This window comes from Aspergillus pseudonomiae (genome assembly GCF_009193645.1).
Source record: "Aspergillus pseudonomiae strain CBS 119388 unplaced genomic scaffold BDV37scaffold_31, whole genome shotgun sequence".
NCBI classification, from domain to species: Eukaryota; Fungi; Ascomycota; class Eurotiomycetes; order Eurotiales; family Aspergillaceae; genus Aspergillus; species Aspergillus pseudonomiae.
This window is the reverse complement of record NW_022476023.1, coordinates 117,393-137,811: the sequence shown is the minus strand read 5'-3', so window position 1 is coordinate 137,811 and position 20,419 is coordinate 117,393. Positions and strand designations below refer to the sequence as shown.

Sequence of the window (20,419 nt, the reverse complement as noted above, 5' to 3'; positions counted from 1 at the left end):
TATATAGAATACTATCTTTTATAGGTCATGCCCGCCATGTGGCGATCAATCTGTTAGCTTCTCGCTTTGATCGTCCGCGATGATTTAGGTTTGCCGATGCAGTGAAGGCACCTTAGTGTTTGCTAGTGGAGTCGAAGGTCGTAGAGAGGAAAGAAGGCAAAGAAAAACGGACAGACCTCATAAAGACGGTCTCCGGGAGTACCAGAGATTTCAAGTGACTGACTGCTAGTCGTTCGTTCACCACCAGCATCGGGTTCGCAGTCACAGCAATGGCCGGCGATTCAAAGGGTCCAACAGTGATCGCAGTCGCGGTCACTTTTGCAGTCTGGACTTTCATCATCATGTGTCTTCGGCTCTTCTCTCGTGTCTTTGTTCTACAGAAGATGGGACTCGACGACTGTGAGTACAGCTTGACTGACGAGAAATGGAAGACCATAACTAAACACCCCTAGGTCTGATTGTTTGTGCTTGTGTAAGGAGATCGAGCCCGAGATATTGATTGCTGTCGCTCACATAACCAGCTGACTTCATGGGCCTTTTCTGCCGTCACGGTCGTGTGTGAGTATACGCCAGTTTCGAGACATCGACGACGCTAACCGGATTATGTAGCGGTGAAGTATGGGTTGGGTTCGCATATCGAGGACGTCGATCCGAACAAAATGGAGACTTACGCCATGGTATATTTTGCAACCGCTGGGGTGATTTTGATTATGTCCTCTGACTGTTTGCCAGGTGGTTTGGATCAGCTCGATGTGTTACTTGGCCACATTGGGCTTCGTCAAGTCGTCCGTTTGTCTGTTCTATACTCGTCTCGGCGATCGGCTTCTGACCCGGCTCTCGATGTGTATGTTAGGCGTGATAGTCGCACAGGCTTCGTCGTTTGTGTTGGTGGCAGCATTTCAGTGCCGACCTATTGAGAAGGCGTGGAAAAGCACGCTCCCGGGGACGTGCGTGAACATCAACGTATTCTACCTTGCGAACGCGGCCCTGAATATTTTGACAGACGTCATGACGTATACCCTGCCCCTGCCAGTGATATTCAAGCTCCAGGTTCCGGTCAAGCAGAAGGTTGCATTGGGGTTCATCCTCTGCATTGGGTTATTGTAAGTCCCGGAATCGTGATACAACACATAGTGGATAGGCCCTGACATTATGACTCTTCAATTTTCAGTGCCTGCGTCTCGTCAATCATTCGCATTACGTATATTCCTGCCATGCTGTCCGATCCAGATGCTACATGGGTGATTGCCGAGGCAATGTATTGGTCCGTGATCGAGATCAATGTCGGTATCTTCGCCTCCTCCATCCCTTCGTTCAAGGCGATTGCCTCCCGCTTCATCCCGAGACTTATTGGAGAGTATTCTCGCGATAAAGGGTACAGTGGTTGGTCCAGCAGCAACGATGGGAAGAAGTTCTCCGGCTTTTCCAAAGTCCCAGAGCAGAACATTGGCCTGGACTCCATGGATCCTCGACACCCGGACGGGGATAACGCGATTGGCACGCAGATCGGGTACGGAGGGACACAGAGTCAGGAACGAATCATCCCTCATGGCAAGATCTATGCACATACAGAGATCGAGACGAATGTGGAGGTCAGTCGAGACCTGTCATGTCGTACGCTCTCCCATTCCCCTTGAAGGGATTCACAACATTACCCACTTCCAGCGGTTTTATTTTCCATGGTGATGTCCTTCGACCCTTTCATATCATTCTAATTTCTGCAAATCGCTCCTTTGATTCCCTAAGGCTTGTGTATTAAATTCTAGACTCTCTTTCACTTTCATTTTCCTTTTATTCAATTCCTTTTTATTCCTGGCTTTTACATGGGGGGCATAGCGATCGAATTTAGATTAACGATGAATGAAAATATCGAGTAATTTTCGCATGACTACTTTAATCGCACCAAAAAAAAAAAAAAAAAAAAAAAAAAAAAAAAAAAAAACAAAAAAAAAAAAAAAAAAAAAAAAAACCTATTGAAAAAAAGTGAGGTCTATGACAGATCAGGTGCCGACAGAGAAGAAATCGATCGGGATTTCCGACGTCGGGACTCCCGAGAAGCAACAACAGCATCAGTCTTTCTCACTGCCGGGATTTCGGCAAACATCCCCCCAACCAGGTTGTATATTGGGATGCTCATATTTCTTGCGATTTTGATGCCTTAGGGTAAACAACTAAACGGCCCATTGAACAGTTTGACTGGCCTCCAGGTTTGAACTAGTCTTGGTACGCTCTGTCCAGGATACACTAAAGACGCGGAGGACAGCAGTGCCCATTCTCGTTTACCAGGAGAGGATCACACTGGATCAGAGATATAACTAATCGCTGCCCCTTTCTCCTCGGGGTGACTGAACGCAATGGGCCCGGCTATACTCTTTCCCATCTCAACGCCCCCCAGCCTCCCCTTGATTTACCCCATGGGCAAAGTCTCCACAAATCTCCACAAGAAAACCAGCACCCCATCGGACGCCGTGCCCTAAAAGTACGATTATGAAATCAATTATGCGAATCCCAAACAGTACTATCTCTCAGGCTACTAGAGTGAAGGCGTGATTTGACACCCGTGGGCCTATCTGCAACTCATTATTGGAGAAAAGGTTGATTAATCCCCACAGCCTAATGCTTAGCAGCTGGGGTAGAGGAAGCTGTGTATGTCACCATGGTGGATGAAGATCACAGTCGCGGGGTTTGGACTGAGTGCGATGGTGCGCAGTTTAAAACGCAGCCCCTACACACATAATGCAAACGGGCTTGTCACTCCTACTTGTCTTTCTCTGGAACGAAAATGAGACCGACACTTAACATCCTCGCGGGAGCAGCCACTCTCATAGTGGTACAGGCAACTAGCCTCCGGGATGTGTGTACAAACAGCCATGCCAAGTCAGTTTTGCCCTCTACTGATCTCATCAACGGCCTCGTAATCGATCGATCTTCTATTACCACCAATGCTGTCTATAATGCTTCCACCCCCGGCGGTGACTACTTCCCAGCAGCAGCCGCATATGATTTCTGCAATGTGACCCTCACGTACGCCCATCCTGGACGCAACGATAAGGTTCATCTTAAGCTATGGATGCCAGCTCCGGACCAGTTCGAAAACCGGTGGCTGTCGACTGGTGGAGGTGGTTTTGCGATCAACCACGATGAACAGCAGCTCCCGGGAGGTGTCCAATATGGCGCCGCGGCTGGTATCACTGACGGCGGCTTCGGCAGCTTTTCGACCCAGTTTGACCAAGTATTTCTTCTGGCCAATGGTACGATCAACTATGAAGCACTGTATATGTTCGGGTACCAGGCGCACCACGAGCTGAGCGTCATCGGAAAGGCCCTGACAAAGAACTTTTACGGCACGGGTGACGCAAAGCTGTATGCCTATTGGCAGGGATGTTCCGAGGGTGGTCGCGAGGGATTCAGCCAGGTGCAGCGATTTCAGGAGTTCGACGGCGCTGTGATCGGCGCCCCGGCCCTTCGCTATGGTCAACAACAGACTAACCATCTCTACGCAAATGTGGTTGAGCATACCCTCAAATACTACCCTCCCCCTTGTGTATTAGAGAAGATTGTAAATCTGACTATTGCGGCATGCGATCGACTGGACGGAAAGGCTGACGGCGTGGTGTCGCGGACCGACCTGTGCAAGGCGCATTTTGATACCAATTCCACGATTGGCGCACCTTACTCCTGTCCAGCCTCAACAACAACCACTGGCACAACCCCCGCGCAGAATGGAACCGTGTCTGTGCTCGGTGCCGCAGCAGCTAAGAAGATGTTGGATGGTCTTCGTACGCTTGACGGCCGTCGGGCCTATATCTTTTACCAGCCTTCCTCCACCTTCGACGATGCGCAAACGAAATACAACCCCGAAACAAAGGAGTTTGAACTCGACGTCACTGCCTACGGCGCTGAATGGGTCCCCCGCTTTCTGCAGCTACAGAATTACACTTTATCCTCTTTGGAAAATGTGACATATGACACGTTAAAAGACTGGATGGAACTTGGATGGCAGCGTTACGAAGACGTCCTGCAGACCACATGGCCTGATCTAACCCCTTTCCAGTCCGCGGGTGGGAAGGTGCTTCACTACCATGGCGAGTCGGACCCAAGTATTCCGGCTGGATCCTCGGTGCACTACCATGAGTCTGTCCGTAAGACAATGTACCCCAACATGTCTTTCAACGCGAGTAACCAGGCGCTGAATGAGTGGAACCGCTTATTCTTGGTCCCCGGCGCCGCGCACTGCACCTCCAGTACTGATCAACCCAATGGCCCATTCCCCCAGGCAACTCTCAAGACACTCATTGAATGGGTCGAAAATAATATCGTTCCGGAAACTTTGAATGGTACGGTGCAGTCCGGTGATCACAAGGGTGAGCAGCAACAGATCTGCGCTTGGCCCTTGCGTCCCTTTTGGAAAGACAATGGCACCGTTATGGATTGTGTATACGACCAGGCTTCCTTGGACACCTGGGACTATGATTTTGATGCCTATCGCATCCCTCTCTACTAAGTGGATGGGCCTGCTCTAAATAGTAACTAGGATAATACAGAAACGCACTCTCTTCTTGGGACATGAATGCCAATCGTATAGAACCTTCATCCGGTGCAAGTGCACCTATAACGCTTCCACTCCAAGGTCTGCCGAATAAGCATGTCCAGTGACTTTCTCATCCTCCGCCATGAAAGCACCAAGGACGCTGGTTATTTGTCTCGAATTTATGTGCACAAGTAGAATAGCTGACTAATGGGTATAAGTCTTCCGAATCGAGTTAGGTACAGACCGCTCGAATACCCTCGGTTACTCTGGTTATCCATTGCACATCTCAGCACCGAATGCTCTCTAGTTTTATAGAAATCGAATGTCCACACCCCTTTAGCGTAAGCTTTCTATCTAGGGGTTTTGCTGCTCTGAATGCCTACTCGTGGTCCAAAGACGACGGGCGATCTTATAATTGTCCATCAGCAAGACCGGAAGAGTCGGACACGAGCTCGAGCGCACTTAGCGCATAACGGGATCAGGAAGAGGATTCAAAAGCAGCGTGGAAGTGACGATGACAGTCCACCATCCCCCGGCTCCAAGGCCGTAGCCACGCCTTCTATTTCAACTCCTGTCGCATTGTCCGGTTTCTCGATGGTGGAGTATCTGATCTCTACCAATATCTTCCTGGATCTTAGCAGCACTTGGGGAGTGAGTCCGGCTGTTTGTCCCGGTCCAGCAAACTTATCGCATACCCTCTCGCGGGCTTCTGATGCACTGGAATGTATTTTCCGTGCGAACTTGGCTTTCCACTTGTTGGATCTCAAGTTGGGGACGACCCCCGAGGAGAAGAGGAACATGAAGGTTGCCGCTTTGACGTATCGAGGGCAAGCACTAGCGTTGGCGCAGAAGGAGTTGCTTCGCTGCTGTGGATCAGGCTCCACGAATTCCGACACTATCCTACAACCGGTCCACCCGGCAAATCGGGAGATCTCCTTCGGTATCGTGCTCCGAATGCTTCAACTCGACTACCGATTTGCGCGATGTGACGTCGAGGCCCATTTTGTGGCATGCCGACAGCTGCTCAGGGGCAGCTCAGATGTTGGCCGCCTCATGGTGGATCACCATTTAATTGGAGCCCTGGCATCTACCATTCGGAATCCTCATCTCCATCACCTCATGATCACTTTTGAATGTGTCAATCGCACATCCAACAGCGTGATCTGGGACGATGCGGACCTGGGCTTTCTTACGAATCATCTGTGTCAATTTGTCAACCGCCTCAAGGCGTGTGACGTAGTATCTACGGAGAATCGAACTTTGGGTGAATCTATCCCACTGACACAGGCAAGGGTTCCTCCGTGCAGTATCTTATGGCGATGCCTCACCAAGCGACCCACGTCAATTCCGTCGAATATCTACCGCGATGTTTGCGAGTCTAGTGCCCAGATTGGGGCATTACTGCTCATATGCTCGGTCTTCTTTGACTATGAAGATGGTCTGGGGGGCACTGATACTTCGATTCCCTACCAGTGCGTTGAGGAACTAGAAAATGCGCTTTCTGCTCTTGGGGAGGAAAATGCTGTGTCTAGTGCGCTCAATACGGCTTGGCTGTTGGCCGGTGGAGTTGGACTACCACTACTACAACGGCGCGCCCGTTTGTGGACCGTATCCGGAATGATATATGCTCTCAAACGATCTTCTAGCCTTGATCTGACCGTTACAACATCGGGCGATGTGGTGAATGCCGAGTATGTCAAGCAAGTTTGCTTGGGATTCTTGAGTAGCCCTTGGAGACAGTCCTGAAGTAGGGGAAATGCACACCGGTTTTCAAGATCCAGACCGCAATTCACGCTTGTTCTCGCGATCATAGCAATTCTTCGTCTCGTCTCAACGCATCGCATTTGCCAAGGTGCTAACCCGAATAGGAAATTTCCTAAAGGGGAAAGGGATGATACAATGCTCAGTCAACCTTTTCTCAACAAAATCGTTGGCTGGATCGCAGACTGCCTGCTAAATATCACATGTGGTCGAGTAATAAAGGCCAGGCGCTACACTATCCTTGTTCTTTGCAGTTTCTTTCCCTGCATTCACTCCACGTCGTGTCACTCAGGACCCAGCCGGACAGCCTCTGTGCCAGTAGTGTCCAGAGCAATCGTTGACAATGGTCAGCTCTTCGTCGCTACCTCCAGAGCTGCGGAAGCTCTCGGATGACGTCTATGTGTATGACCCTAGCATGAACTCTCCTGGCGACAGCCGCAGCAGTGCAAGCGATCCCACAGTTGTTGTACTATACACATGGGCCGATGCACATGTACGCCTGATCCAGAAATACTTCCAAGGGTACAGAGATATCTACCCGTCAACTAAAATTATTATTGTCATGGCCAAGACGATGAAGACATTTTTCGGCAGTCAAGAAACAAATCAAGCTGTGGTGAGGGAAATGGTGGTTAAGGAATTGTGGCCGCTTAATAGCGGCAAACCAAGTCCGTCTTCTGAACTTCCAGACTCTGTGAAATATCGGGGAACGCCACATCCCCGCATCCTCATGCATGCCTTCTCGAACAGTGGCGCCGTCAACCTGGAGGCGACTGCGTTGGTTTGGCATTCATTACAACGAAGCGTGAGCCAATGCATCGGTCCACTGCCCATCAAAGGCCTCATTCTCGACTCGACGCCAGGTGGATCCTCCTTTTCCCTTGAATTCCATCGCTGGACAGCCGGGGTAGCCTTGGGGTTCGCGTTTCTCCCCAGGATCGTGGCGAAACTGGTGGCGGCCATCATCGTGCTGCTATATTTTGGGCTACCGGGTCTGCTCGGAAAGGAAGTGCTTCCTGTCCGTGGGCGGAGAGTCGTCAATTCGCCCGACTACATACCAACAACCAGCGCACGATTGTATATATACTCAGACTCGGACCCTTTGATTGGCGACAAGGATGTAGAGTCACATGGGCATGAAGCTAAGGCGAAGGGATATCGGCACATTGAGTTGGAAAAGTTCCAAGGTTCGGGCCATGTGGCACACATGCGACAGGATCCGAAGAAGTACTGGGCAGCGATTGCAAGGTTTTGGGATAAGAGCTGTGTGTGATGTTCGTATCGTTTTGTCTTACGACTTGGGTGATTGAAAGAAGTACGTAGTGGGTCAGGGTCTTGTAATATATGTTTTGAATCCTATGCCTTTTTCATTCATTTGCGGAGTGACGGAGTATGAGATGTGTGTGCAAGACTGCCGGAAAGCGACGGATCCTGCGATAGCCGACGGTGGATCTTATCTGATCATCTGATAATCGCCGAGGATTGTGTGGCCAATCGGTAAAGGTACCAAATTCCCAGGCACTTGGTTCTTTTTCCCCACAATGGACTCAACTTTTCCTGCTCCGGGGAAGTTGTGCCCCTGCGTTGTCACTCTTACCTACCAGAGCTGTTCCTCCCCCTACCCTGCTCGTGCGGCTCTTCCGCTCGTATCTTCAGCTCCGTGCTTCTGCATATATCTGGCTCGCGTTGATCAGTAGCGCACTGCTTCATGTCCCCAATGTCATGCAGAAATTCTTACGGACCGTTTCTTATGACTCAGGGTCCACGCCGATCATGAAAGACCCACGCGACGAAGAGTATGAGCCAATCTTCGACTCGTCGGAAACTGTCGCAGAGGCCAGGGAGGGAAGGGCACATGGAGTCGCAGAGATCGAGGCTTTGGCAACAGTGTGGTCGACCCAGGCTCTCCATGTCGGATATGCTTTGTATGAAATCCCTATCTCGTATCACTGCTCGAGCACAGCTGACGTGGGTGATTAGAGTATTTGTCATATTTTTCATCAACTCTTTCCAACAGGAAACGACTGGTAGTCTCTCACCGTACGTGTACTCGACGTTCGCCAATCATTCTTTGGTGTCAAGGACGAATGTCTTGACCAATGTTGTCGGCGGGGTGGCTAAACTGCCCTGTGCCATGTTGATCGACGTCTGGGGCCGTCCGAAGGGGTTTGGGATTATGACTGGCCTATGCACCTTAGGTAAGACAGACCCACGGAGGCAGGCAAGACTTCCGCTAACATTAACAGGGCTCTTCCTGATGGCTATCTGTGCAAACGTGGAAACCTACGTCACCGCTCAGGTAAGCCCCATGCTCATGTGCTGGTGTGAGGACTTGCCCACCTTCTAATGACTTCAACAGGTTATATACTGGGTTGGATACAACGGAATGGACTACGTCCTCCATATCTTTCTCTCCGATACCACGGACTTGGTCAACCGATCGTTCGTGTATGGCATGGCATCAACTCCGTATGTTGTCACTACGTTTGCCGGCCCTGCAGCGGCGCAATCGCTTTATGAAAAAGGGGGTTTGTGGTGGGGCTTTGGAATATTCGTCTTCCTCACTCCACTTGTAACGGCGCCTTTCATGTGGTTACTCTGGACTTCACTTCGCAAGGCGTACGCAGCGGGGCTGATCCGGAAAAACCATAGTCGCAGAACGTGGGCACGATCCGTCAAGCATTATTTCATTGAGTTCGATAGTAGGTATCCCGCGACGATGCGACATGGGTATAGACTGACATAAGCAGCTATTGGACTCTCGTTAGTAACAGTGGCATTTGTTTTGATGCTCCTTCCATTGACGCCAGCCTCACAGGCCCGCAATGGTAATATGTCCTTGTTTGATAGATGGAGATCGCTGGATACTACAGCGTCGGTTTTTCTTGGCGTGCTTGTCTTTATGGCGTTTGTGCTCTGGGAGCGCTTTTGCGCCCCAGTCTGTTTCCTACCATTCAGTAGGCTCAAGGATCGAACGTTGTTAGGAGCTTGCTTTCTTGCTGCGTCCCTTTTTGCCAGCTTTTAGTATGCTGTCCTGTTGCGCATTCCTTATACGGAGCCCTTGCTGACGTGTCATAGTTGCTGGGACCTTTACCTTGCTTCCTACCTCCAGGTTACCTTCAACACCAGCATCCGGGAGACGGGCTACATTTACAACATCTATACCATTGGGACATGCCTTTGGTCGGTGCCACTGGGACTGTAAGTACAACCCCTTTCGAGTTGCTCTTCCTCTCTAACATCGCATAGGATCATCCGCAAGGTCGATCGCCTTAAATGGATCGCTCTAGCCGCCATGCCGTTGATCTTTCTCGGGACAGGACTGATGATCCATTTCCGATCACCTCAAAGTCACATCGAATACGTCGTCCTTTGTGAAGTCTTCAAGGCCCTGGGCGGGGGCACCCTGGTAATCTGCCAGCAGATGGCAGCGATGGCCACAGGTGGCCATGAGAGTGTCGCTGTCTCCTTCGCGTTGGTCGGGTTGTTCACCAAACTGGGAGGAGGCATCGGCTCTGCGATCTCCGGTGCCATCTGGACAAGCACTGTTCCCGTCTATTTGGAGAGATACCTGCCTCCAGAGAAGAAACACAAGGCGGCGGAACTCTACGGGTCGATTGAGGACGTCCTATCGTACCCGATCGGGACCCCAGAACGGGATGCTACCATCCTGGCGTACGGAGTAGCCCAACGACGGATGTTGATTGCTGGTCTTTCCATCCTACCGCTCGCTGTTGCTTCTATTCTGATGTGGAGGGACATTCGCTTAAAGAAACTCAATCAGGTCAGGGGCACCGTCTTCTGAACCTATATGAGACGGCTCGGTGGGCACTGTGAATAGACGTATACTGGACAGACTTTGTACATAGAACCTTGTCAATTACCAATGAAGTACATGATCCCAAGTGACTCAGGCTGACGCCTCCATGGTCTTCAGCTTCTCCTGCAAGGCAGCAAAATTTCTCTGCATGGCCTGCGCATTGAACTGCTCCCCGGTCAGCATGGGATATTTCTTCTTCGGACCCTGGATGAGCGCATCCTTGCACGGCTGATTAAAATATGCAATGCTGTACCGATCGCCATAGTAATCCCCCGGCTCGGACGGAGCTTTCACACGATGAAACGTCGATTTGAAGCGATCATCCGACCACGACATGAGCAGGTCCCCAATATTGCAGACGATCTCACCCGTGCGCGCGTCCACAGGAGTCCATTCGTCGCCGATCCCAAACTCCGTCACAGCCTCACGACCGGGACATATCTCCAGTCCGCTTTGCCCGTCCTTCTGAAACAGCAACGTCAGGAAATCCCAGTCGGCATGGGCACCCGCCCGATGGTAAGTGTGCCCGTCAGGCTTTTCCGGCAGAGCAAAGTAATGCAGCAGTCGCATGGTCGTCTGTTCATTGGGACGAGACACATCATGGCACTGGATGAAGTACTCTTCCTCAAAGCCGAGCCCGCGTGCAAAGCACCGCATCAATTGTTCCGACACAGCCTGCACGCGATGCATGAAGGTCAAGGAGGTTGTTCGAAACCCGGCGAGATGGACATCGTCCAACCACATGTTGGCCATGTTCTCTCCAAACTGCAACTGGTATGATTCCTTGGTGTCCGGTTGGCCTGTGGATGGCCTGACCTGAGACTTCTTTTCCCACCCGACATTGTTGGGATTCCACGGCACGGTGGCCTTGACGTCGTCGGGGAGGTTGAAGAAGCGCTCGGCGGTCGCGAACATGGTCTCGATCTCATCGGCAGAGATACCATGATCGACGATCGTGAAGAAGCCGACATTCTCGGCGGCGTGGACGAGGACCGCGGTGATCTCGTCGATGCGCTGGTCGAAATCGGCCAGGGAGATTCGGGGGATCGAACGATCAATGTACTTTGTTGCCATTGTGTAGGCCTAACGTGCTCCCAGGGGGGCGTTTCAACCCCGAAGATGCTCGTAGCTGGGCTTTTAAGCCTTCAGAAGTTATCAAATGCTTGTGGATGTGGGGCATGAACGATACAAGTCGATCTGCTTATCAGAAAACTTCCCCGCATGACGGAGTCCGCCGATGACTATCAGCTGTAGTTATCTCTTGTCGACGCTTACGTCTTCCTGTGATTGATCCTTTTCACTTGCTATCACTCACGTCTTGCCTGTTGATTCATATCTTTACCGTGTTTGCCGTTTCCTACAGCAACCGAAGGTGATGCTGAAACGTATGTTATCAGGCAGTGTAGGCTGGCGCTGATCAGCGAACTTACAATCTACTTATGAGTTTGTCTTGGGACTATCTATAAATGGACTGCCTGAGATTCATCAGAGAACATACATAGGTTTTGTGTTGGGATAGCGAATTGCCTTCACGCTCAACAGCCTTTTATACATACATCAAGCCTTCAACCGCCGAGCCCCTGGATCCCGACCGATGTGAATGCATCCAGACCGATATAGCTTACTACTATACAGGTATCAAGCCAGACAGCCATAATACTAATTCCACATGGCGATCGGGCAACCAAAAAGCCCCCTGTTAGTGTGCTCACAGGTCCGTCAACATCGCAGCACCCACGAACGCCAACCAGGCAGGTATGTCCGCCACCAACATGCGAATCCGATGTATCCCCAGCCAGATATCCATTTCCTTACTCGTTTCGGCTTCGGGGTCAGTATTGTCCAGGATGCGTTGAATCGGTGGCGCGACGAACGGCACAAAGGCCAGATGCCCAATAGCGCCCATGAGGCCAGCCCAGTAGAACGTTGTACGGGACACAGGCAGCGGCCGGGAGCAAGGATTCTTCAGAAAGATATTGCATAATGATGTGCCAATTGTCGTGACGTTGAGAGCCAGCACAAGGCTCACTCCCCTAGGGAATACATAACGCCAGTATTGTGCGAGAATCGAGTCGGACTTCTTACGAGTCGGCGGCTGCACCAGCCCTGAGTAATATATGAGCTCGCTGGTAGCGAGAACGAGACTTCCGGTGCTTGTTGCAAGTGGTGCTGCCCGAAGGAGGGCATATGGGTCGATAACAACTCCTGAGGCCATGGTAGACGGGAAAACGCGAGACCCGGTCAAAATGAACAGAACAACTGGGCTTGTGACGGGCCTTTTCCTGCAGTATGGCTTTTATAGATCATTCTGGCCGGAGGTCCTCCGGGGAGAGCCTGATGGGCTACCATCGTGGGCTAATGGACAGGAAGTGGACTGATGCGTGCACTAGTGCCCGCCATTCTCACACTTATTCGTCGATATCCGAAATTTCAACGGTTTTATCCTTGGCCCAACGTATAACTCACGCCCGTGATTGGCGTGCTCGTAAACGCCCCGCTCAAGCCTTATGTTCCGACAGAGTATACTGCAGTCACAGCATCATCGGACAGCTAGATGATGTAACCATAAGAGATGATATCTCAAGCACATCAGGAAAGCGTTTCCTTTGAGACTACACGTTCAGACAAATCAGAGTGACCGCAGTCTCGCCATGTGTATACTGTTAGTGGTGGCAGGTTCTCAAAGCGCTGAGCTTTAAAATCACCCTGTATGTTCGAATCAATACCTTTCGTCTGTGAGAGGGCTATTGACGAGCTGTACACAGCCCGGCACCCGGCTCACTACAAGTCAGCGTTGGAGACATGCTACAAGAATTCGCTTGTTTAGTATCGTGGTAGCACCTGCGGAACCCGAACAGCCCTATGAAGCACGTGTTACGAAACTGCCAATATCAATTGCTATTGTCTGCATTGAAATATAATTCTTATCGTTCGCAGAACTATTTGAAAGGAACCCAGAGGAGCAATGCCCATATATCTGAAAATTGCAAGTGTTGGCTGCAAGTGAACTGATCATTATCGCCTACACGCCTCGGCGCAGCCAGCTCCTCGTACTTCCAGCTATTACCGCGCATGGAATTATGTCTTCCTATTGAGGGCGAATCGACCGATTATAACCGGAATCGCAGTGGATGAGCCGGCTGAACATTCCATTGATGGTATAACTCCAGTTACTCGTATAATTGTACGCATAATCTAACTATCTTGCAGTATAACAGGGTCTATGTATGTGAAACCGGACAAAAGGCACGTCCTCTTATCAAAAAATATTAGAGGCCCTTTCACCCTGGTTATATCCTATGATATCTCGTATTGACCGACTTGGCGTCGTGCGGATTGGATGTGTCCTCCATCAAGTCCCATAAATCTCGGGGACTTAGGGTCGATCTTTACGATATAGAGAAGAGATCGTCCGGCGTGCCACAACAACCCTCGGCTTTTCCCATTTTTTCCACGGTCAAGCTGAAGATGCTGCAGCTTTAGAGCGCTCTCCAACTTAGTCATGATAACTTATGCTTGCCCGCCCTGGCAGAAGGACTACCAGTGGTTCGTGTCGTGGTTAAAAATAACAACAAGGGAGCCACCAGTGCATCTAAGACTTCGTATCCAGAGAATGCCCCACAACGTCACATATCACGAAAGCCCGAAGGCCAATAATAGTTGCCCCTTTTCCCATCTCTTACAAGGATCATCTGACAACATTCAACCGACGTTACAATCTAATCTACACATTGAGTTCTGCAGTGCTCACCTAGATTGTGATGTGCATCATGATTGCCCGACATGGTGATTTCCATGTATCCTGAATGATGGTCCGACACCTTGCGCCAATTTCATCCACTCTGGAGCACCCTTATATATAGGGTCGAACACCCACCAGAAGATCCCATCTATCCCACGGTCAGCACTCGCCAGACACAGACAACCAGCGACCACAATGAAGCTCTCCACGCTTGCCTTGACCGCTGCCGCCGGCCTGTCCTTGGAGGCTACTGCTGAGACAGTCCAGGGTTTTGATATCTCCAACCATCAAGCCACCGTCGACTTCAAGGCTGCCTATAATGATGGCGCCCGCTTCGTCATGATTAAGGTGTGACATCGTTCATCTCAACCTTATGATCGCGTTATTAACAGTCGCAGGCAACCGAGGGCATGACCTTCAAGGACCCGCTCTTTAGCTCACATTACCAAGGTGCTACTGAGGCCGGTCTGATTCGCGGAGGCTACCATTTCGCGACTCCCGACTCCTCCTCTGGCGCAGAGCAAGCGCAAGAATTCCTCAAAAACGGCGGTGGCTGGTCCAAGGACGGCATCACCTTGCCTGGTATGCTCGATATCGAATACAACCCATACGAGGGTGGCACCTGCTACGGTCTGAGCGCCGCGAATATGGTCGCCTGGATCAAGGACTTCGTCGATACGTATCAGAAGGCCACTGGGGTCTACCCCATGATCTACAGCACCGCCGACTGGTGGAAGACCTGCACCGGAAATGCCGGCGGGTTTGGCCAGACCTGCCCTCTCGTGCTTGCCGCGTATAGCAGCTCGGCGCCGTCGACGATCCCTGGCGACTGGCCGACCTACACCATCTGGCAAAACTCTGACAGCTATAAGCACGGTGGTGACTCCGATATCTTTAACGGATCGTATGAGCAGCTGCAGAAAATCGCTAACGCTGCGTGACTCTGGATTGACGACGTGTTTTGCAATATGAAATTCTTTCGTTTGTTTCTCGTGAATGTATCTTTCAACTGTCCAGGCGACGGTCGCTAGTTAATCAATTGACATGCCGTTGGCTCTATCGTCTATTCAACATAAGTGGTAGATCAACCGGAGACATGAAAATCATTGTCTTGCTTTATCTTTTGCAACTGTCTGGACCATGGTCATGTTTACGGTCTTAACACCCAACTAGGAGTAACCGCTGTTATTGATCTGTCTTACCAAGGTAGCAGGAAGCCTTTGGGATTTGACACAGGCTGACGTCGTGCTTACCACAGTGGCCCCTTCCGCCGAGAAAAATTCCAAAAGGAATAGCGAGAGCGCCGTAGAATAGATACCATCACATCAAACCCAGGTGTAGGGCATGGTTGAGGTAGAGCACCGTGGTGGTGAGGACAGCTCAGCAAGGAGACCAAGCAAGGGGGCATGGGCAATTATAGGGATTCAAAAATCTGCCAAGTGATGTAAATGTGTTTCAGACTCCATTAAGTGTCCTCATAAAAGCAATAAATATGGAGACAATGAAGCAGAAGTCCATTTATTATTAACATGTCGCATAAACACGTCAACCTAGGTCCTAGCATGATCCCAGCCCAATAAGCCAGACTATGTCGATTTTAAAAGAAAGAAGCGCCCTTATGCTCGATCGCTATTCCTTTCAAAACCAGCTGATCCACAAAATAAAGTCCGAATGTCACATAAATGACCATCCACACACTTTCCCAGTATGGAAAACTTAGGCAAATCCCCCTTGCATCTCAGCCAGCCTGAGTCAATACCCACACGTTGAAAGAGTCCGGTGGCACACAGATTGTCGGGCTTCCGTGCAGAAACGGACGAAGCATCATTCATGATCCAGATTCTGCTATGCGGTGGGTCCTCCATGGTCTCCCTGCATTGTGCTGACTTCGAATGACCGTTTATGTAGCTTCTCTAGAACATTGATCCAGGGTAAAATGTTCCCGGTGCTTCGGAATACTCGTAGAATATTTAGAATTACACCAGAAGGTAACCAGAAGGTGTCCAGAATCTCTGGAATATTTTTAGATGTGACATATCTTAGCCTAGCCTGTTATCATTCCATCGGGTAGTAGGCCAAATCACTTGTTACTAGTCAACTAACGCTCCACTACTTATGTAGGTAATTGTGTAGACGTTTTACAGTATTTTATGGTAGAAAAGGATCTACATTACATGTAGAGGTTTTTTGCAAATACTATAGTCTGCGCAGTGCACAGTAGAGGCTTTTTCCCTGTCTGTTTTAGTCCACCTTGGTCTCAGTCATGGACGGTCATAGTGGGACGAGGATGGCGAGCGAGTGGCGGTACACACACACACACACACACACACATACATCTACCAAGCATGTCTGCCAAGAAGACAACGTCCAAGTGGAAGGGAGAGGTCTGTGTTTGACTGCCAAGAGTCATACGTGAAAGGAAACCAAGACTCGAAAGGAAACTAAAAATACATCAAAGAATTAAGCCGACAGAAGAGATTCCGGTGTAACATAGCTTAATGTTGGCAGTGACCAGATTCTATCCATGCCTAAAGTCATAACCGAAAGCTGTTGTTCTATTCTTTCATACCTGCTTTGCTCGTGATATTGGACGTGGGAATAACCGAGATGCGGGGCTATGTTGAACATCAATCTTACATCAGTACAAAAAGCCTTTGAGACTCTGCGGAATTAATCCACCGCCACAATATGTGCCTCATCGCGCCCTATATTAATCCGGGCAGAGACCAAGGCTTATAGTCACATTCCACGGTGTATAGTCTACCAATAACCGATTGACATGACAAACTTGCTGTTCTTGTCTGCATTAGTTCCTTTCGCTCGCAGGTCATTAGGGCTATGATTGGCCTATACCATGGAAACGGGATCAATGATGTCACTTTCTTCGCGCTAGACTTGACAACAGCTTCTTGAGTTCGATCTACTAGTACAGTAGGATTTAGTTGGGATCTCATGATCCAGTATATCCGAAGTAATCCGGCCCAATCTCCATCTGTCGCATTGTTGGGTGGCCTAATTTCATTTGGGTTGGGGCAAACAGTATCCATCGCTCGGGGCACTGGCAGATTGAAACAACAAAGACCACTGTAGGATAGAATTAAAGTCCAAGCAGGTATGGTGGCATTGTGTATGGACCTGAGTGGCGTTGTTACTCAGGGGCTCATAGCCAATGATCGCCAATGATTCGTGCTTTGTCCATGTGGTCAACGGACTCAAAAGTTGGAACGGGGAAGGGGTGGCTTGTCCTCGGCATTCACTAAGGTTCAATATCTCCCCACCGGGGCCAGAGACCCATCTCGAATCCATGGATCATATCACATTGTTTTCATTTTCCCCCTATGCTATGCTATCACACCGCTCAGGGGACACGGGCGAAAGCTGAGCGCTGAAAGCAGCCAGCCTGATGCCAAGAATAGGTCTCGGCGGGTCAGGGGATCAATTTCCCAAACGGGAAGTGCGATATCAACCCTCACCCTCCATCATATCTCTGTTCTTTCCCCTCGACAGACGGAAAATAGCGTAGAAGAATCCATGATATGTCAAGATTGATGCATCCGACGCCAGATTAGAATGGTGCCTCCGACCCATCATGCAAAGATGGCCTTGTTGATCGAGCGATCGCGTTTCAAGGGATAACCCTGCGGATCCTCTACTCCACCAACTAATGTGCCAAGAGGGCCCAGTCGACTGCCAATTATCCGGGCTCGGCTTGTGCCTACCGGCAAAACCCTACTCTAACAATTGCGGGGTTACCTTGTTGGGCGCATGATGCCGTCCCTGCAAGGGTAGAGCGAAGAGTCATGGCCGTGTGCGGGGGATGTATTCACTGGGCTATCTGATGGATCCTGTCGGACTATTGTGCCCGCAATCAATTGGCTGTTCTGGGACTTGGGCTCCAGCGAGGCTGCTGTCAAGATGGCCGGTGCTCCGAGTATAAATACCATGGGCAAATTGCCCGTCCACGGTTGCTGCATGGGTTGATTCCTGCAGTATACAGACAGGAGTTGATACCTTCTAACCAGCGGTAGACATGTATTTGCCTGGTGCCTCCCTTCTGTTTCTATGGGCAAATCATGCCCTAGCTGCAGGCAACGCAGCACTCCATCACAACCAGGCTCGCCAAGCGACGCCGTATGCCGTCAAAGAACCCCCATTGACCACACCATGGACGGACAAAGCTGGCACCAATCCTTGGCCAGAGTATCCCCGTCCGCAGCTCGAACGATCGGAGTGGAAGAATCTCAATGGAATCTGGCAGTATCAGGACGCACAAAGCCTGGCTGCTCTTGACAGTCCCCCATTTGGACAACCTCTCGCACACGAGGTTCTGGTGCCTTCCTGTCTGGAGAGTGGCCTATCTGGTAAGCCTTCCCTGCTGGACTGGGTTAGAGTACATACTAACCATCGCATCTCCAGGCATCCAAGGCAAAGATACCTTGTATTCATGGTTTACCACGCAGTTCACAATTCCTCCGTCTTTCAAAGACCAGAATGTTCTCGTGAACTTTGCTGCGGTAGACTATGAGGCAACCGTCTTCGTCAATGGCAAAAAGGCTGGGTTCCACCGCGGAGGCTACTTCCATTTCGCATTTGATATCACAGAGTTCGTGAATCGTGATGGCGAAAACGAACTGTACGTGCCGCTCCCCGCTGGGAATCGGATCGCAGCTGACATATGATAGCCTCGTCTTTGTGCATGACCCCACAGATAGCGGCGACGATGTCATTCCTATCGGCAAGCAAAGACTAGTCCCCGCACATATCTTCTATACGCCCTGCAGCGGCATTTGGCAGAGTGTCTGGATCGAAGCTGCTCCCGCGAACCATATCACCCGGCTGGATCTTGACGCCGACATGCACGGCAAAGGTGCGTAGTGTCTTTCGATATGCATCTTCTTGATACTAATCCAATGAGCTAGTTACTGTCACTGTGAATACTGCGACAGAAAGCGCGTCGCCAGTCGAGGTCACGGTCTATGACGGTGATGAAGAGGTGGGATCCGGCGAGGGAACATCAGACGAGACCTTCAACTTCCTTGTTGACGGTGTAAAGCTATGGTCGCCAGACTCCCCGAAGTTGTACAACGTGACTGTCACGATGGGTGCAGAGGAAGTCCACAGCTATGTCGGTTTCCGCACGATTGCGAAAGGCAAGGTCGACGGTGTCGTACGTCCATTGTTGAACGGTGAATTCATCTTCATGTTCGGGACGCTTGACCAGGGCTACTGGCCTGATGGACTCTATACACCACCCACACGAGAGGCTATGGTATACGACCTCAAATTCTTGAAGGACCTTGGGTTTAACATGGTTCGGAAACATGTAAGTGAGATGGTGCCAGGAGCTCATGGAAGGTATACTCACATATAAACAGATCAAGGTCGAGCCAGCACTTTTCTATCGGGCCTGCGACGAACTAGGCTTGCTAGTCATCCAGGACATGCCGTCGCCACGTCCGCTATCAAGACCTGATGCTTGTGCCACCAGCGACATTATACCGAATGAGTCGCAACAGGACGAGTTCGCCAGACAGTTGGAGGTCCTGGTGAACCAGTTCAAGAGCTACCCCAGTATCATTGCCTGGGTAAGTAGCTTCGTCGAGTTCGTGTCTCTGCCACTCTAACCCTTCTTTGCAGGTCATCTATAACGAGGGCTGGGGCCAGATCACCTCGTACTACCCTGAGTTCGAATTAACAGACCGAGTGAAGGAGCTGGATCCTAGCAGACTGGTCGATTCGACATCCGGCTGGATAGACCATGGCGCAGGTGACTTCAGCGTAAGTGAAGGTGACCACGCTAGATCGCGAAATGATAGCTGACGGTCACAGGATAATCATCACTATGCCAATCCCCAGTGTGGAACTCCATTTTACTCCCTGTCGTCCAGCCCCCATGATCCCAGCCGCATTGGTTTCCAAGGAGAATTTGGAGGCATCGGTCACAACGTCTCCATTGAAAAGTGAGTTCACTGAGCCCCACGTGTGGTCATGACATCTACTAACTGGCCCAGTCTCTGGAACGTCCAAGAGGCCATCAATCATATCAACGAGACGTATGAGATCGATGAGACACTCGAGGCATGGAACTACCGCGGTCACATCCTGTTAACGGAATTCGAGGACCAGATCCGCCGGTTCGAATGTAGCGGTGGTGTCTGGACACAGACTACTGACGTTGAAGGCGAGGTAAATGGTCTGATGACATACGATCGCCGCGTGAAGCGTGTGGATGAGGAGCAATGGAAGAACGATATTCAGGCACTTTATGATGCGGCTGCTCAACGGGGTGCTCCATCCAAGATGAGGCTGTAGGGAGAACGAGTTAACGACCACCTTGTTTCTTTCATTGTCAGGTTTGAATGACCCCGTCTTTTCCTTGCCTATCTTTCAGATGAGTTACATATTTGTGCCCTTGGGCTTAATTCACTTGTACATGGTCTTAATTTCACTATGAGATGATGATTTGCATAAACATCCTGAATGTCAGTGAATACTGTTCGAAGGTAGAGAATAGAGTATTTCTTAAACTACAGAAGCAATTCACTGGGCCAAATTGCAAGGCCAC

General features: G+C 50.4%; 9 protein-coding genes across 9 annotated transcripts; 7 read left to right on the top strand and 2 right to left on the bottom strand.

Annotated features, from left to right (window-relative positions):
* The first annotated feature begins 54 nt into the window (after positions 1-54).
* Positions 55-1,841, top strand: BDV37DRAFT_115439 (putative integral membrane protein Pth11-like). The gene is made up of 6 exons (XM_032078460.1): positions 55-399; positions 453-472; positions 522-558; positions 610-677; positions 733-1,103; positions 1,172-1,841. Exons 1-6 carry the CDS (start codon positions 270-272, stop codon positions 1,635-1,637), a joined length of 1,092 nt encoding a protein of 363 aa, XP_031941660.1. The 5' UTR covers positions 55-269; the 3' UTR covers positions 1,638-1,841.
* A 539-nt stretch (positions 1,842-2,380) lies between these two features.
* Positions 2,381-4,701, top strand: BDV37DRAFT_293996 (putative tannase). The gene has a single exon (XM_032089552.1). It carries the CDS (start codon positions 2,783-2,785, stop codon positions 4,502-4,504), a length of 1,722 nt encoding a protein of 573 aa, XP_031941659.1. The 5' UTR covers positions 2,381-2,782; the 3' UTR covers positions 4,505-4,701.
* A 76-nt stretch (positions 4,702-4,777) lies between these two features.
* Positions 4,778-6,456, top strand: BDV37DRAFT_115410 (uncharacterized protein). The gene has a single exon (XM_032078457.1). It carries the CDS (start codon positions 4,907-4,909, stop codon positions 6,275-6,277), a length of 1,371 nt encoding a protein of 456 aa, XP_031941658.1. The 5' UTR covers positions 4,778-4,906; the 3' UTR covers positions 6,278-6,456.
* On the top strand, positions 6,457-7,790 carry BDV37DRAFT_115411 (DUF829-domain-containing protein). Its single transcript, XM_032078458.1, has one exon. It carries the CDS (start codon positions 6,636-6,638, stop codon positions 7,563-7,565), a length of 930 nt encoding a protein of 309 aa, XP_031941657.1. The 5' UTR covers positions 6,457-6,635; the 3' UTR covers positions 7,566-7,790.
* BDV37DRAFT_115412 (major facilitator superfamily domain-containing protein) lies at positions 7,791-10,197 on the top strand. Its single transcript, XM_032078459.1, has 7 exons — positions 7,791-8,217; positions 8,273-8,490; positions 8,539-8,591; positions 8,652-8,994; positions 9,043-9,316; positions 9,371-9,493; positions 9,542-10,197. The coding sequence occupies exons 1-7, from the start codon at positions 8,015-8,017 to the stop codon at positions 10,095-10,097; spliced, it is 1,770 nt and encodes a 589-aa protein (XP_031941656.1). The 5' UTR covers positions 7,791-8,014; the 3' UTR covers positions 10,098-10,197.
* Positions 10,198-10,202: 5 nt separating this feature from the next.
* On the bottom strand, positions 10,203-11,557 carry BDV37DRAFT_293992 (isopenicillin N synthase family dioxygenase; the record flags this gene model as incomplete). Its single annotated transcript, XM_032089551.1, has 1 exon — positions 10,203-11,557. Exon 1 carries the CDS (start codon positions 11,184-11,186, stop codon positions 10,203-10,205), a length of 984 nt encoding a protein of 327 aa, XP_031941655.1. The 5' UTR covers positions 11,187-11,557.
* Positions 11,531-12,656, bottom strand: BDV37DRAFT_247684 (putative integral membrane protein). The gene has a single exon (XM_032081899.1). The coding sequence runs from the start codon at positions 12,325-12,327 to the stop codon at positions 11,821-11,823; it is 507 nt and encodes a 168-aa protein (XP_031941654.1). The 5' UTR covers positions 12,328-12,656; the 3' UTR covers positions 11,531-11,820.
* Positions 12,657-13,563: 907 nt separating this feature from the next.
* On the top strand, positions 13,564-15,039 carry BDV37DRAFT_247682 (lysozyme). The gene is made up of 2 exons (XM_032081898.1): positions 13,564-14,202; positions 14,253-15,039. The coding sequence occupies exons 1-2, from the start codon at positions 14,050-14,052 to the stop codon at positions 14,793-14,795; spliced, it is 696 nt and encodes a 231-aa protein (XP_031941653.1). The 5' UTR covers positions 13,564-14,049; the 3' UTR covers positions 14,796-15,039.
* Positions 15,040-17,884: 2,845 nt separating this feature from the next.
* On the top strand, positions 17,885-20,166 carry BDV37DRAFT_271432 (putative hydrolase; the record flags this gene model as incomplete). Its single annotated transcript, XM_032084717.1, has 8 exons — positions 17,885-18,215; positions 18,271-18,487; positions 18,537-18,721; positions 18,774-19,177; positions 19,230-19,439; positions 19,492-19,632; positions 19,684-19,814; positions 19,866-20,166. The coding sequence occupies 8 exons, from the start codon at positions 17,885-17,887 to the stop codon at positions 20,164-20,166; spliced, it is 1,920 nt and encodes a 639-aa protein (XP_031941652.1).
* Positions 20,167-20,419: the final 253 nt, after the last annotated feature.

Bases quoted from the DNA above. Each gene is read 5' to 3' on its own strand.
- BDV37DRAFT_115411 (XM_032078458.1), top strand. From the start codon at position 6,636: ATGGTCAGCTCTTCGTCGCTACCTCCAGAGCTGCGGAAGCTCTCGGAT.
- BDV37DRAFT_115439 (XM_032078460.1), top strand. From the start codon at position 270: ATGGCCGGCGATTCAAAGGGTCCAACAGTGATCGCAGTCGCGGTCACT. The intron at 400-452 runs GTGAGTACAGCT...AAACACCCCTAG, and splicing joins GAAGATGGGACTCGACGACT to GTCTGATTGTTTGTGCTTGT. The intron at 1,104-1,171 runs GTAAGTCCCGGA...TTCAATTTTCAG, and splicing joins ATCCTCTGCATTGGGTTATT to TGCCTGCGTCTCGTCAATCA.
- BDV37DRAFT_115412 (XM_032078459.1), top strand. From the start codon at position 8,015: ATGCAGAAATTCTTACGGACCGTTTCTTATGACTCAGGGTCCACGCCG. The intron at 8,491-8,538 runs GTAAGACAGACC...TAACATTAACAG, and splicing joins GACTGGCCTATGCACCTTAG to GGCTCTTCCTGATGGCTATC. The intron at 8,995-9,042 runs GTAGGTATCCCG...TGACATAAGCAG, and splicing joins TTATTTCATTGAGTTCGATA to CTATTGGACTCTCGTTAGTA.
- BDV37DRAFT_293996 (XM_032089552.1), top strand. From the start codon at position 2,783: ATGAGACCGACACTTAACATCCTCGCGGGAGCAGCCACTCTCATAGTG.
- BDV37DRAFT_115410 (XM_032078457.1), top strand. From the start codon at position 4,907: ATGCCTACTCGTGGTCCAAAGACGACGGGCGATCTTATAATTGTCCAT.
- BDV37DRAFT_247682 (XM_032081898.1), top strand. From the start codon at position 14,050: ATGAAGCTCTCCACGCTTGCCTTGACCGCTGCCGCCGGCCTGTCCTTG. The intron at 14,203-14,252 runs GTGTGACATCGT...TAACAGTCGCAG, and splicing joins CCCGCTTCGTCATGATTAAG to GCAACCGAGGGCATGACCTT.
- BDV37DRAFT_247684 (XM_032081899.1), bottom strand. From the start codon at position 12,327: ATGGCCTCAGGAGTTGTTATCGACCCATATGCCCTCCTTCGGGCAGCA.